The sequence below is a fragment of the Saimiri boliviensis genome, chromosome 16 (assembly GCF_048565385.1).
Source record: "Saimiri boliviensis isolate mSaiBol1 chromosome 16, mSaiBol1.pri, whole genome shotgun sequence".
Classification (NCBI taxonomy): Eukaryota; Metazoa; Chordata; class Mammalia; order Primates; family Cebidae; genus Saimiri; species Saimiri boliviensis.
The window spans coordinates 4,812,766-4,825,264 of record NC_133464.1 but is presented as its reverse complement, the minus strand read 5'-3'; the positions used below and the strand labels follow the sequence as shown (position 1 = coordinate 4,825,264).

General features: G+C 43.2%; 1 protein-coding gene across 4 annotated transcripts in view; it reads left to right on the top strand.

Moving 5' to 3' along the window:
- Positions 1-3,584, top strand: part of MYO16 (myosin XVI) — a 695,568-nt gene extending 691,984 nt beyond the window's left edge. For all 4 annotated transcript variants that reach the window (XM_074387449.1, XM_074387448.1, XM_074387447.1 and 1 more), the window contains one exon: positions 2,182-3,584. In XM_074387449.1, coding sequence (XP_074243550.1) covers positions 2,182-2,409 — 228 coding nt within the window. In that variant the 3' untranslated portion in view covers positions 2,410-3,584. The remainder of the gene's footprint in view (positions 1-2,181) is intronic.
- Positions 3,585-12,499: the final 8,915 nt, after the last annotated feature.

Sequence of the window (12,499 nt, the reverse complement as noted above, 5' to 3'; positions counted from 1 at the left end):
TAATCTGGTGACATTGTTTTCAAAGATCACTACTGTATGCTGAATGTGTGCCAAGGACAAGAATACGAGGGTTCCACGTCCACAGGGATGAATCTGAAGGGACTGTAACCAGCACAGCACACACCGATGGAGGATGATGGAGGAGCTGGCACACGCTCCTGGAGAAACAGAGATATGACTGTGGTCCCATTCAGAAAAAGAAGGAAATAGGAACGCGGTGCAGGGGACTCTGATCCTTAGCCTGTATAAGATCCTGGACAATGGTAGTTGGGTTAAGCACAGTAGAGTCACAGCTAAAAGCATGGACTCTTGGGCCAGGTTGCCAGGATCTGTCATTTCCCGTGTAGCTTTGGGCAGATTACCTGACTGCCCTGCTCCTGTTTCCTCACCTGCAAAATAACAGCACCCACTTTAAGAAGGGCTCTTAAGAGCTGACGAGCTAATGCCTGGGAGCTGCTTAGGCAAACACCTAGCTCACGCATAGCCAAAGTGTCCACTAAATAACCTCATTTCATGCATGCTCTCACCACCCTGCTTTCTTGGCTCACTCCGATGAGGGTGGAAGCAATCTGGCTTCCACAAGCGTCTGCCCAGCAGAATTTCTCATTTCCAGGTCATTCTGATGCAGCATTAAAAACTAGCAAAAATACTCTTTGAAGTGGCCCAGTCTGCTCTGCAGTTCACTCTCTGTTATGTCTAGGGATTGCTTTAGGGACTGAGTAGCCGTAGACTTCTTTTCTACCCTTAAGCTTTTCCTTCCTCTCATAGTCTGTAAATTCAATTGGGGAGGCTCCTTTTGCTAATAACCAGCTCCAGTTCTCTAGTTACGGACTGTGAATATAGGTTTGACCTTTGTGCTGTAAACATCATCTCCTTGATCTCAGCCTCGAAAGTCTTCCTGTGGAAACAGCAGGCTCAGATGTTGGTGTTAGAATTGGGCCTGGAACACTAACTACCTTTGCTGCTTTCAAGTGACTGTTTTCTACATAAAGATCCATAACAACTTGTGTTCTGTTTTGTTTTATTTTCTCTCATTTTAATGGAGAGGGTTGTGATGAGATAGAAAAGGTACTGGAACAGAGTAGTTGGTGCTTTGGAGATGGGATGAGCCCTCTCATTTCCTCTGAATTCTCCCCAGTATTCCCATTCTGTTTTCCAGAATCTCTTGGTTTTTTTTAACCAGTCTACTCCCTTAGAATTGTCAGAAAAATTGATATATGCAATGTCCAGCTGCTACAGACATCTGGCATCTGTCAGAGAAAGGGTGACCACACAGCCAGCTTGTCTCATGCCCTCGCTAAAATCAGGGGATAAGCTCGGTTTGCAGGTGTCTCTTTTCGGGGTCCATAGTGACACAAGATGATGTGGCCAATCCCATTACATGTTTTGATGCTTTCCTGCAAAGGCCCATGGTGTTCCTGTCTTTGAGGGCTTAGAGCCTGAGAGACTACACAATTGCTAGTTTAGCTCATTGCCTTGTCTCACCACCACCAAACAGAGCATGCAGGTAGATACCCTAAAGAGGCTTAAAATATTTTCAGGCACACCTAGCCTGCCTTGAATGAGCTCACTGGATATTTTGGTGACTGCCTTTTGTAACACCTAATGGTTGAAAACAGTTTCTACATAAGTGTGATTTGATTCTGTACTGTCTAAGAATGACCCCTCATGAGTAGAGGTCCATTTTTGGGCAATGCCTTATGGAAGGAAGTGAGGTCATGTAAGCCTAATAGTCATGTTTGACTGTTGACTACGTGGACAGATGGAGGAGCAGCTCCAAGGATGCAGTGAAGCTTGAGGAAGCTCTGTTAACAGGAGAACATCTATTATGGATAGAAATTAAATGAAGAAAACGTACAAGATGGCTTAAGAATGTACACAATAATTGAAGGCATAGGTCAAGCAGACTGATTCCTTCTTGCAAACTCTGCAGGTGCAGCACACATTAATGATCCACCTAGTTCCCAATGTTGTGTGGCAGTCATCACCTTCTCACAGCAATTCACAGCCTCCCTAGCCCAGTGCTGTTTCCAGAGGCAGCAGTGCATGGAGATTGCGGAAAGAGGCTGCCTGTTTCAGCTCCAGCCCTGCCCCTTTATCCAGATGTTGCTATCATACCTCACACTCATTCACAATATTTGCTGCTACCTTTTTTTCCCCCTCTCTTTCTTCATCCCACAGGTAATCCATCAGCTGAGGCTCTCAGAGAATGAAAGTGTGGCCCTGCAGGAACTCTTGGACTGGAGGAGAAAGCTCTGTGAGGAAGGACAAGACTGGCAGCAGATCCTGCACCACGCTGAGCCCAGAGTGCCTCCCCCACCTCCCTGCAAGAAGCCAAGTCTTCTGAAGAAGCCCGAAGGCGCCTCCTGCAACAGGCTGCCGTCTGAGCTCTGGGACACCACCATTTGATGCGGCCTGAACTGCAGACTCACAAAATAGAACTGCCTGCTGATTCCAGGCTGCAACAACAGAAGGCTGCCTTCTGACACGTGCTGTGTCTTCTTTCCACGCATTTAGACAAAAAAAGCACAGGACACAGACGCTAAATATATGAGATTCGGTGTGCGCGTGTGTGTGTGCACGCGCACGTGTGTGTGCGTGTGTGTATTCTTTCTTATCCATCTTGTGGTGATACACTCTGATTTTCAGGCTCCTCATTTATGGCTCAGCTCTCTGCTACCTCTAGGTAGCAAGAGAGAGGCTGGGAAAAGTGTGGACATAGTCAGAAAGAGCGCGTGGTGGAGGGAAGGAGCAGTCCATGCACACCCTGTACAGTTGTTTTCTACTGTTCAACAGTCTGTTTATTGTACTTCCAATGGTTTTATTATAATACACTATGCAGGACATATATCTTATTTCTTTGTAGGTATTTGTGTTTTATTGGTATGACAAACCTGATAATTATTTACATGTTTATTACTGTAATTTTATAACTTTATGCAATTGGTGGTGCTCCCTTTCTTCAAAATACAGGTTTTAAAAAATGATTTCTAGATTATTTTTTCCCTCCACAGTCCTTTTTTTTTTTAACCTAAAACACCTCAAATCTTGAAACTACATTGTTGTTTTAGCTTTGCCAGTGTCACCCTTGCAAAACTATGAATGGAGTCCCATATTTTAGGTGTTATTCATGGATGAGGAGGCTGTTCTTTCCTATGCCCTGTATTTCTGGATAAGTGGATTGTGCATCCTTTAGTTAAACTTCACCTCCCGACTTCAGCATAGGTCCAGGCAATCACATGGCACTCGGTTAAACACGTATGGCTTCGATCCATAGCTGGTGGTGTAAAATGGTCACGTTCATTCAAAGGCCTGAATAGTACAGAGGAGCACGCTACCATGCACTGGTTTGAGCAGCATGGGCCGCGTCACGCGATGCTCTCCCTGGGAGGTACGCTGCATGATTCCCGTATATCCTCAACCCTCCCATAATACAAGGCCTTGTTCATTGATGTGCTTTCGTTGGCTGTTGGAAAGTTCTGAGCAGTGGCTCCAGACCACCTTGTCTTGCTTCTTGGAACTTTTTATTCATACCAGCCTTTGAAAAGTTACTGTGCCAATAAAGAGGTACAACTGTGTTCTTCTACTGTTTTCTCATTGTCATTATTGTCTCCCATGAACTCTTGTGTTTTCTGGTCTGAGAAGTAGGGGTAATGGAGTGGTCTCAACCAGAACCCCTTCATGTCGGGCCCATAGCATTTTGCAAACTTTAGACACCAATGATTTGTCTTACAGTATAGGCTTTATGATGATTCCGGTATGGTGAGACCAACAGGTCTGGAAGGGAGTCCCATTGAAAAGAAGGTTTATCATACTCAGAAATCCCAGAGAAGGGAGCACATACTGCCATCAGAGGGCCCACCAAGGTCAGCCGGGAAGCAGAGGGCATGGGGCGGCCTTTTATTTTAGTTTGCACAACACTAGGAAAGGGCGTGGCAGGATAAGCAGGCATAGAACTGGCTGCTTTGAGAAATGTCCGTGTGTTCTGACGTGGAGGAGCTGCACCTACCCGTCTGGGACCTGGCCTTGAGGTGATTAGGGTGGGTGGAGGGTGGCCTGGAATGACAGCTCTATGAGAGCCCACAGGGGAGGCTCTCCAGGGATGTGGGCTCCAAATTGGTGAACCTGTATTTGAAAATTGTGTTCTGGGGTGAGTCATCACTGTCTTTTGGACAGGGATAGCCCTGGGAAGGGCAGTTCCTCCAAGGTCATCAGGGCCCCAGATGCCAGAGCATCAAACCCAACAAACAAAAGTACGTGGTGACTATGTGGTTACTGCAACGCTACTTCAGCCAGCCAACAACCACAGGAAGTGTTCTGCTTGATTTCCAGCCTGGCGGCAGCCAAGCCCCACTCCCTGCCTGTTTCTCTCATCTCTGTCCCTTCTGACTTCCAACCCCAGCCGGGAAGCAATGGAAGAAGCTGACTTTCCCTTGATCCATGGCTTCCTGGGCCAAGCTTTGCACACAGTAGGCACTTAACGATCTTGGCTGAATTAAAACTTTGAATTGTATTCCTCCTCCCACAATACATCTTGGCCAGGGTGAAAAATAAACTGTTCAAGCACTACACATTGCAAGAACGTAAGTGTTCGCTGATCATTGTGGTGACTGTGTGAGGTACTCAGCCCATATGATTCCTAAATCGGCTATTTCAGTGAGGGCTGCTGTAACAAATTGCCAGAGGTGGGATGGCTTCAGCCTCAAGCATGTATGTCCACAGTTCTGAAGCCTAGGAAGTCCAAGACCAAAGTTTCTGCAGATCCCGTGTCTGGTGAGGGCCTGCTTCCTGGATTGCAGATGGCCATCTTCTCATCACACCCTCACATGTTCAGAGAAGAAGGGGAGGAAGCTCACTCTCTAGTGTCTCTTCTTATAATGGCATGAATTCCATCATGAGGGCTCTGCTCTCATGACCTGATCATCTCCCAAAGACCCTACCTACAAATTCCATCATACTGGGGATCAGAGTATCAATACAGGAATTCTGGGAAGACACAGTACAGTCCACAGCACTGACATATGCCTACATGGTAATTTTTATCATTTTTGTATTAATGCTGAAATTGAATCTTACAGCTTTAAGTAGTCCATTAGAATATAAACTCTCATCTTTGTGATTCCAGTGTCCACGCCATCTTAATTTGATATATAGAAATTGCCAACTTATATCAAAATATATGCAAAATGGTGATGCATGACCATTGTAGGGAGACCTTACATGAAGTAAGGAGGTCACAAACCACATACCAGTGTGTCCAAACCACACAACTCTCTATTAGCCCAGTTGAAGCATGGAGGCCTGTCATGGTTAGGTAAATCTGACAGTCACCTTCAAGGGTACTATGATCATTGTGAACATGGAATATTTAACCTCTGCAGTAGACCCTCTGCCTCATTTAAGATTTGTTGACCTTCAGACACTCGGAGCCAAACCCTAGTAGACAGATTGTAGATAGAGTCTTTAAATGCAGTCTTCTAAATCAGTGTAGACAGACCCTTTAGACACAATTTCGTTAATCAGTAAGCAAGCCCTTTGTGTTTAGTTGTGTGGTTTCTCCACCGTGGAAAGAGATGCAGGTGTGTGTCAGTCACTACTTCAGGACCATCTGATTGTGCTTGTTCTACTTACACGATATGAAAAACAGCAGAGGCTCAAAAGCAGTCACAGCCAGGACAGCAGTCACAGTATTAATAGTCTCAAAGTACAAAGTCCAAGGCTTTGTGTGGATTAAAGTCACCCTCAGAATGGCGCTCTAATGATTATGCTTTGTCAAGAAAATAAAGAGGTACTATTCTGGGCAATAAAGCACTGAATATTATTCTAAATAAGCAAGATCTCAGCTCTTATGTGTGTTTGCAAAATATTTAATGGTGGTATTTTAATTGCCATCAGACCATAAGGTATGCATTAGGGTATATTATTGAGGCTGCAACCTTATGTTTAGCAATATAATTGGTATGAATTATTACCCTATGTTCAAACACTGCCCACGCATATTGTTTTTTTTAAAAAAATTATTTACGAGAGTGCTCTAAAAACCACTATCCAAATGTGTATAATGAGTTAAAATGATTTAAAATGTATTTTCCAAGATGGAAAAATATATCATCACTATTCTTAAATAGTGGTATCTAATTTAGTAGAATTATGCTTATATAAATCTACTCAGTAAAAGCAACAACCAATTAAAATCTAAGATTTATGAATGGACTTCACAAATAAACATTACACAACTTGGACAAAAGGCATATTATGAATTCCATAGTCTGAAAGGATGGATGAACTTTTGTCAAAATTCTATTGCTGTCAGTTTCCAGACATCAAACTCAACTCATATCACAATAAAGGACATGAGGATATTAAATAATAACGTTCTCTATAGGACAGATTTCACCCATCAACCATCACTCAGAACTGCTCATTTTTTTCTAATCATTTGAATGTAGTTTTGGGTGAGAAGTGAATGGAATTGATTTCTATTTCTCATCAGGAAACTTTCAGTAAAAAAGATTCTTAAATTAGCTGGAGAAAAAAAAAAAACAACTCTGTTCCAAGTAAACATTTAGTATAATTTTATTACATTTTTCAAATTGTTTTTAGCTGCACATAAAAATCCATATAATGAAGATGAAAGCAATTAAATTTCTGTTTACTGAGGAATAGTGAGTTCTGTGTGATGCTCATGGGTTCCCAGAACAGTAGCACTGCTCTGAAAAAACTAAAAATATAATCTCCACCCCCATTTTTCTTCCTTTACATCTTATTCATAAGCAATGACTTTATAAAACAAATTTTACTACCAACAACGTTCTGTGCTGCAAGGCCTCCGTGTGATTTACAAAGATACCCATTAGATAGCAAAAGATTGTAACATGCTGAGTTACAGACCGGGAAGAATAATCTTTGTAGTTTTTTTTCACTTTACCTAAGTACTCCAAACCCCTGGGATGTTCTATTATTGTGGTTCAGTAAGTTTCTCTAAAATCCAGAATGCTTTATAAACTTTAAAGATGATATTTTTCAAAGGGTATGTCTTACTAGGTGCCTATAATACATCTCTATCACCTGTTCTAATTTCTCAGATCATTTTCCAGGCTTTTTGAAATGTACTTATACTTTCAATATCATTCTTGTGTGCTTCAACATCAGAATGATATAAGCTAAATTTTATGTAATTTACAGGATCATTATAATGGAGGGGGAAAATGTTGATGTCCTGTCATAAGAAAATAATTAAAGGTGAATGAAGCTATGCATTCGTTTCTATTGTTGTTTTATAATAGGAATTATCAAATGTGTCTTTTCTTTCCTTTGAATTAGTCATGGGACAGACACCCTGCATATCTGCCAGCTTGCCTTTCCCTGTAGCCCCAGGGAACATGTGCTGCTTCAAAGGAAGGCCAGTGAGCCTGCTCAGATGACATTTTCCTGATGTCACCATTTGGCTTCTGAAGTCTAAAGAAAATGAAAGAGAATGAAACTATTGATAAATTCCAAGGGAGGGGGGCATCAAAGCGCTACAGAAAAATGGAATAAAACCAAATTCAATTTGAGGTTTTGATCTTTTAAGATTTCAACAAACAAAGGGGTTGGAGGTCTGTGATCTAAAACAATTAATTGAAAAATGGATACATTCTGTCATATTTGAAGAGAGATTTTCTTTCTGAAATTAATTTTTACGATAAATTGCATTAGACTTTTGTGTGACAGTAAGAGGAGCAGAGCCAGCAGACCAACTCCCTGTTACTCTTCATCAATACTGTTGTTGAATAAAATAATCACATTTAATATCACAAAGCTAGTCTTTTGGGCACTTTTTAATATAAATAGGTCATCTATATACACGTGTTTCGTAGGGGAACTAGTTCTTCAGACAATTATAACTGCATTTTTCAGTTGGAGAACTATTATGATTCCCTTGGGCTTAGAAAATGTTACATAAAAGGATGACCGTCTATATTTTTAAAAGCAAGAAAAGTTTGCCAGCAAAAGAGAAAAGGAGGCCACAAGAAATCCACTGAGTCATGGCCTCAGATGCTCAGGGTGTCAAGGGTAAGGAATTAGGAAATTAGAGGTGACATGGTCTCATTACTGACGTTTTTATCCCATCACCAAGAACTCTTATTTTTCAGCCTCAGAAGATAAGCCAAAAGTTTGCCCACAGCGACTCAATGAGAAAATTCATTCAAGGTGCCAGTCACTCTACCTCCTAGCTTTGCTCCTGGCAGTTGGTAGTTGGTGCTTGTGGGCAGTTTTCTTATTTGTGTTGTATTCCCACGTCTGTTACTCAAGCTGGATGTTTTAACAACCACAGGATCTAGTGGTTTCACACATTAAAGCTGTCTTTCTACGTTAGCGTTCTCTCTTCAGTCACACTTGGCACAGTCATTGAAAGATCAAGGGTCCTTCCGTTTATGGCTCAGTCTCCTCTAGGTCTTTGGGGTGCTCCTTACTTAACCAGTGGAAGTGGATTAAAACACAGAGATCAGACCCAGGAGGGATTCATGGCCTGCCTAAAAATGGCTAAGATGCCTCCACATTCCATGGACCACATCTCAGTCATGGGGCTGCACCTGGCAGGGTGAATCTGGGACATTGTAGTCCTAGTCATAGAGTCTATGACTAGGAAAGGGAAGTTCTAACTGTAACGATCTAAAAGCAATTTTATATTGTCTTCTGGACTAAGAAGGTGCCCAGGGCCACTAGCCTTCCACCAACCATGAGATGCAGAAAATTCCCTACATCAGCAGCCACCAGCCCACCTTCCTAATGGGTCCTTGTAAGTCTTCCTGTACGCAGAGCTGGAGGGTAATGGGGTAAGGATGGATGGGAGGATGGGGAGAAATAGGGGAGTCCCTCACTTCCCTGGAGGGCTTCCCCTCTCCAGGTCTGGCAGCAGTTGAAGCACGGAGCACTGGGAGGGCCACGTGGAGGAGCAAGCCGACTTCTCTCGGAAGATGCAGTGGGCTCTGGAGACTATCTGTTGAGTCCTCTCTCTTACAAGCAGACAGATGTCTATCTGTTCCTAGAGCTCCTGAGGCTCCTTCCTGAACTCGTGGACATCAGGAGGAGTCCTTTGTCCTGTTTCTCTAAAGTCTCTCCAGTCTCCTTCACACACTTCATTGGACAGTCCTCTCTGCCCTTCAAAGTGTGGTCCAGTGGCCAGGAGCAATGGCGTCACCTGGGAAAATCTCCATCCCAACCCTGCACCTGCTGTCAGAATCTGCAGGTGGGCCACGTGCGTGTGAGCATTTGAGAAACCCTGCTCTGGAGGCCCCGAGTGGCACCCACTAAATAGCCCACACGTAGCTGTTGGGGGAGCCCTCGTGCAGTGCTTGCCCAGCAGGGCGGGCTGAGCCCTGAACAGGAGCACTCCCTCCAAAGCGAGTCAGCGGCCTTCCTCATGGGACAGGTAGTAGTTCTTTGCATCTCCCCAGTGTAGTAAGCACATTTTCCAGTGCTCCATGGGGGCCTTGGGGGAGGACCTTCATTAGGCTCAGCACTAAGAGCAAATGCACTCCCCAAACCCCTTCCGAAAGGGCAGTATGGAGCTTACAGTTGGCCAAATAAATATTTTTATCAATTTTTCCAGTCTTCTCTCTGATCAGTTTTTGTATCTTTAATCATGCTGAAGGGCCCAAGCGACAGAAGCAGGTTTCCCTCCTTTCCCTTGTAAAGTTTGCATCCGACTTATACAAGGCCACCTGTGTGATACTCCCTCAGTGTCCCAATCATTGTCATTTAGAAATGTCAGTGGAAATTAAGGCAAAAAGACTCTCAATCTAATATCCTGTTAGAGGTTTATCCTTGAAAATATTTAAAATATGAAATTTATTTAAAAGCCCCATAATGCTTGACTAATTCAGACAGGCTTTACTCTCATAACATTGCTTGAAAAAACTTGCTGTCAATGGCAGTGAACATGCCTCTTTAAGGATTTTCTGCTTTTATCACTCTGCAGCTAAAGGAAGCATGACTCAGGTTTGAATCCAACTTCTACACTTTGCTGGCAGAATGACACTACGAAGATGAATACTTGCTGATGATGGGATTTCTCTATTTGAGTCTATGCCTAGTGCTGGGCAAGTAGCTTGGGTAAAAATGTTGTTGACATTGTGCCCCACAGAGCCAGAGAGAAGGTTCAGAAGCTGCATTAGTCCATTTTTGCACTGCTGTAAAGGACTATGTGAGACTGGGTAATTATTTTTTAAAAAAAAAAAGAGGTTTAATTGGCTTATGGTTCTGTAGGCTGTACAGGAAGTATGGCTGGGGAAGCCTCAGGAAACTTACAATCATGGTGGAAGGTGAAAAAGAAGGAGGCATGTCTTACATGACCAGAGCAAGAGGAAGGGAGGGGGGAGGTGCCACACACGTTTAAACAACCAGATCTTGTGAGAACTTGGTATCATGAGAACAGCAAGTGGGAAGTCCACCCCCATGATCTAATCAGCTCCCACCAGATCTCTTCTCCAATGTTGGGGATTACAATGTGACATGAGATTTGGGTGGGGACACACATTCAAATCATATCAGAAATTAGGAATTGGCCGCATTGCAATCAAGGGACATAGTCACACCTAATACTCTAGATGTCAGTCAGCACCATTCTAATTAGAGAGCAGAGAGCTTTCTTCCAGGGTGGTTTCTCCTTTTGTTTCAACTTCTTGTAATCACTTGTGATTGGGGAGCAAAGATTAGAAAACCTGGAGACTTGGGTTTTAGCTCAAACATTGTGCCCATGGAGCTGTCCTCACAATTAATTTCACTGAACTTGGCTCCTGGTAGATAAGATGCAATCATGTCACCCTTGGTGTCTCTACTCTCACTGAGTTGTCAGAAATATATATATCTATAAAACAAAGTGTGGGAAAACTCTTGGGAATCTATAAAGGGCTAAGCAGAATGAGATGTTGGCATCCTCCCTGGGGAAGAAGGTAAGGTAATGATAGGAAGATGAGCAAGGCAGGGCATAAGCTAATGGGTCTCAGGACTGGCTCGTCCCAGCTAAGCCCCAGCAGGCAGTACAGGGCAGTCTCAGGCTCCCTGCACCCTCCCTCTGCTCACAGGGGCAGCTTGTGATCTCCCAGAATTGTGAAGCCTTCTTTCTTCCCATACCAGAGAATGAGAAATTTTATTTCCAACTCACTGCCTTCCTTTTAGGGGAGAAGTGGGCTTCAGGATGTGTTGGGGCTTAGAGGAAAATAGCAGCTCCCATCCTGTGATTCTAGGTCTCCTTCCCTCCCAGAGTCTCAGGGTGTGCCTCCACAATAGCCACCATGGAAATGACATGTGTTTTTCCACTTACCTCTAAGTGTGAGTACATTATTCTATCTAATAAGTTATTGGTATTTATTAAAATGCAACATGTAGATTTCTATTTTCATTTTGCTGTCACTACACTGAAAAAAAGATATAGTTAAGTTCCCATGACAGAAGCCCAGGCCAATATATAAGTCAACTACTTATTATTATGTGAAGACCTACTCTACCACCTCAATGTCCCTAAGCCTTTGGACCCCTTCTTCTACATCAAACCAAGGGAGTTGAAGCATTTCGAGCTCACTCACAGTGGGCCATCTTATAATCCATATTTTTTAACTCCCCAAGCTGCAACATTAAATGCAGAGTCCCTACTTAGTGGGTCTAAATCAATAAATTCAGCCTGATTCAACTCTGTTCCTTCCACCATTATCCCACATCCTTAATACCAATTTCATACCTGTCCTCTGATTTCTGTTTATATAAATCAGAAAACTCAAGCAGTTCTTTTTGAGTGTAGCATAACTCCTCAGGGTCACACTCTCAACCTCATCTCTCAGGGCTTGCTGGGACTTTAGTCTAGGTCTAGAAGCAAACAAGGGTGTTGAGGTGACTCCTGAGGAGAATAAATATTATCTTGCCTGGCAGCTGTCTCAGGGGAGATGATCACTTTTACCTAAGGAAACACAGGATTTATCTCCTCAGGCAAAGCTAGAGAGGCTGAAGGCAGTGTGAGATGGAGAGGGAATGTTACCACTACTGGCAATGGGGAAGCAGCTTCTTCTGGAGAAAAGGGTTCATCAGAGCTTACAAACTCAGCTTCATCAGGGTCCTCTCACATGTCCCCATTCCAAATTGCAGGGTCCCATTCTTTTCCTATCAGTGCCCTCACTTAAACAGTAGACACCTAATGAGGCTGTGCATGCACCTTTCATTGCAGGTCAGCCACTCGCATGATAAGAGCTTGTGTCTGTTTTTCCACAATTTCAGCTCTTTCTCTATAGCAGGTAAGACTCACTCAGGGCAATCTTAGCAGATTTGAGGCTCAGTATCTGCCTCTGAAACCAAGGGATAGAATTCCTGAATTCATAATTTTCTTTAATCACTTTGTCCACTGAACTTAGGAGCAACCAACCAGCTTCATTATGCTCCTTGATTCTCCACATGTGGTCAAAGGTATTATGTATACAGTCATTAAACTCCTTGCCTGTCATGAGCGATGAATCAGGAGTGTCAA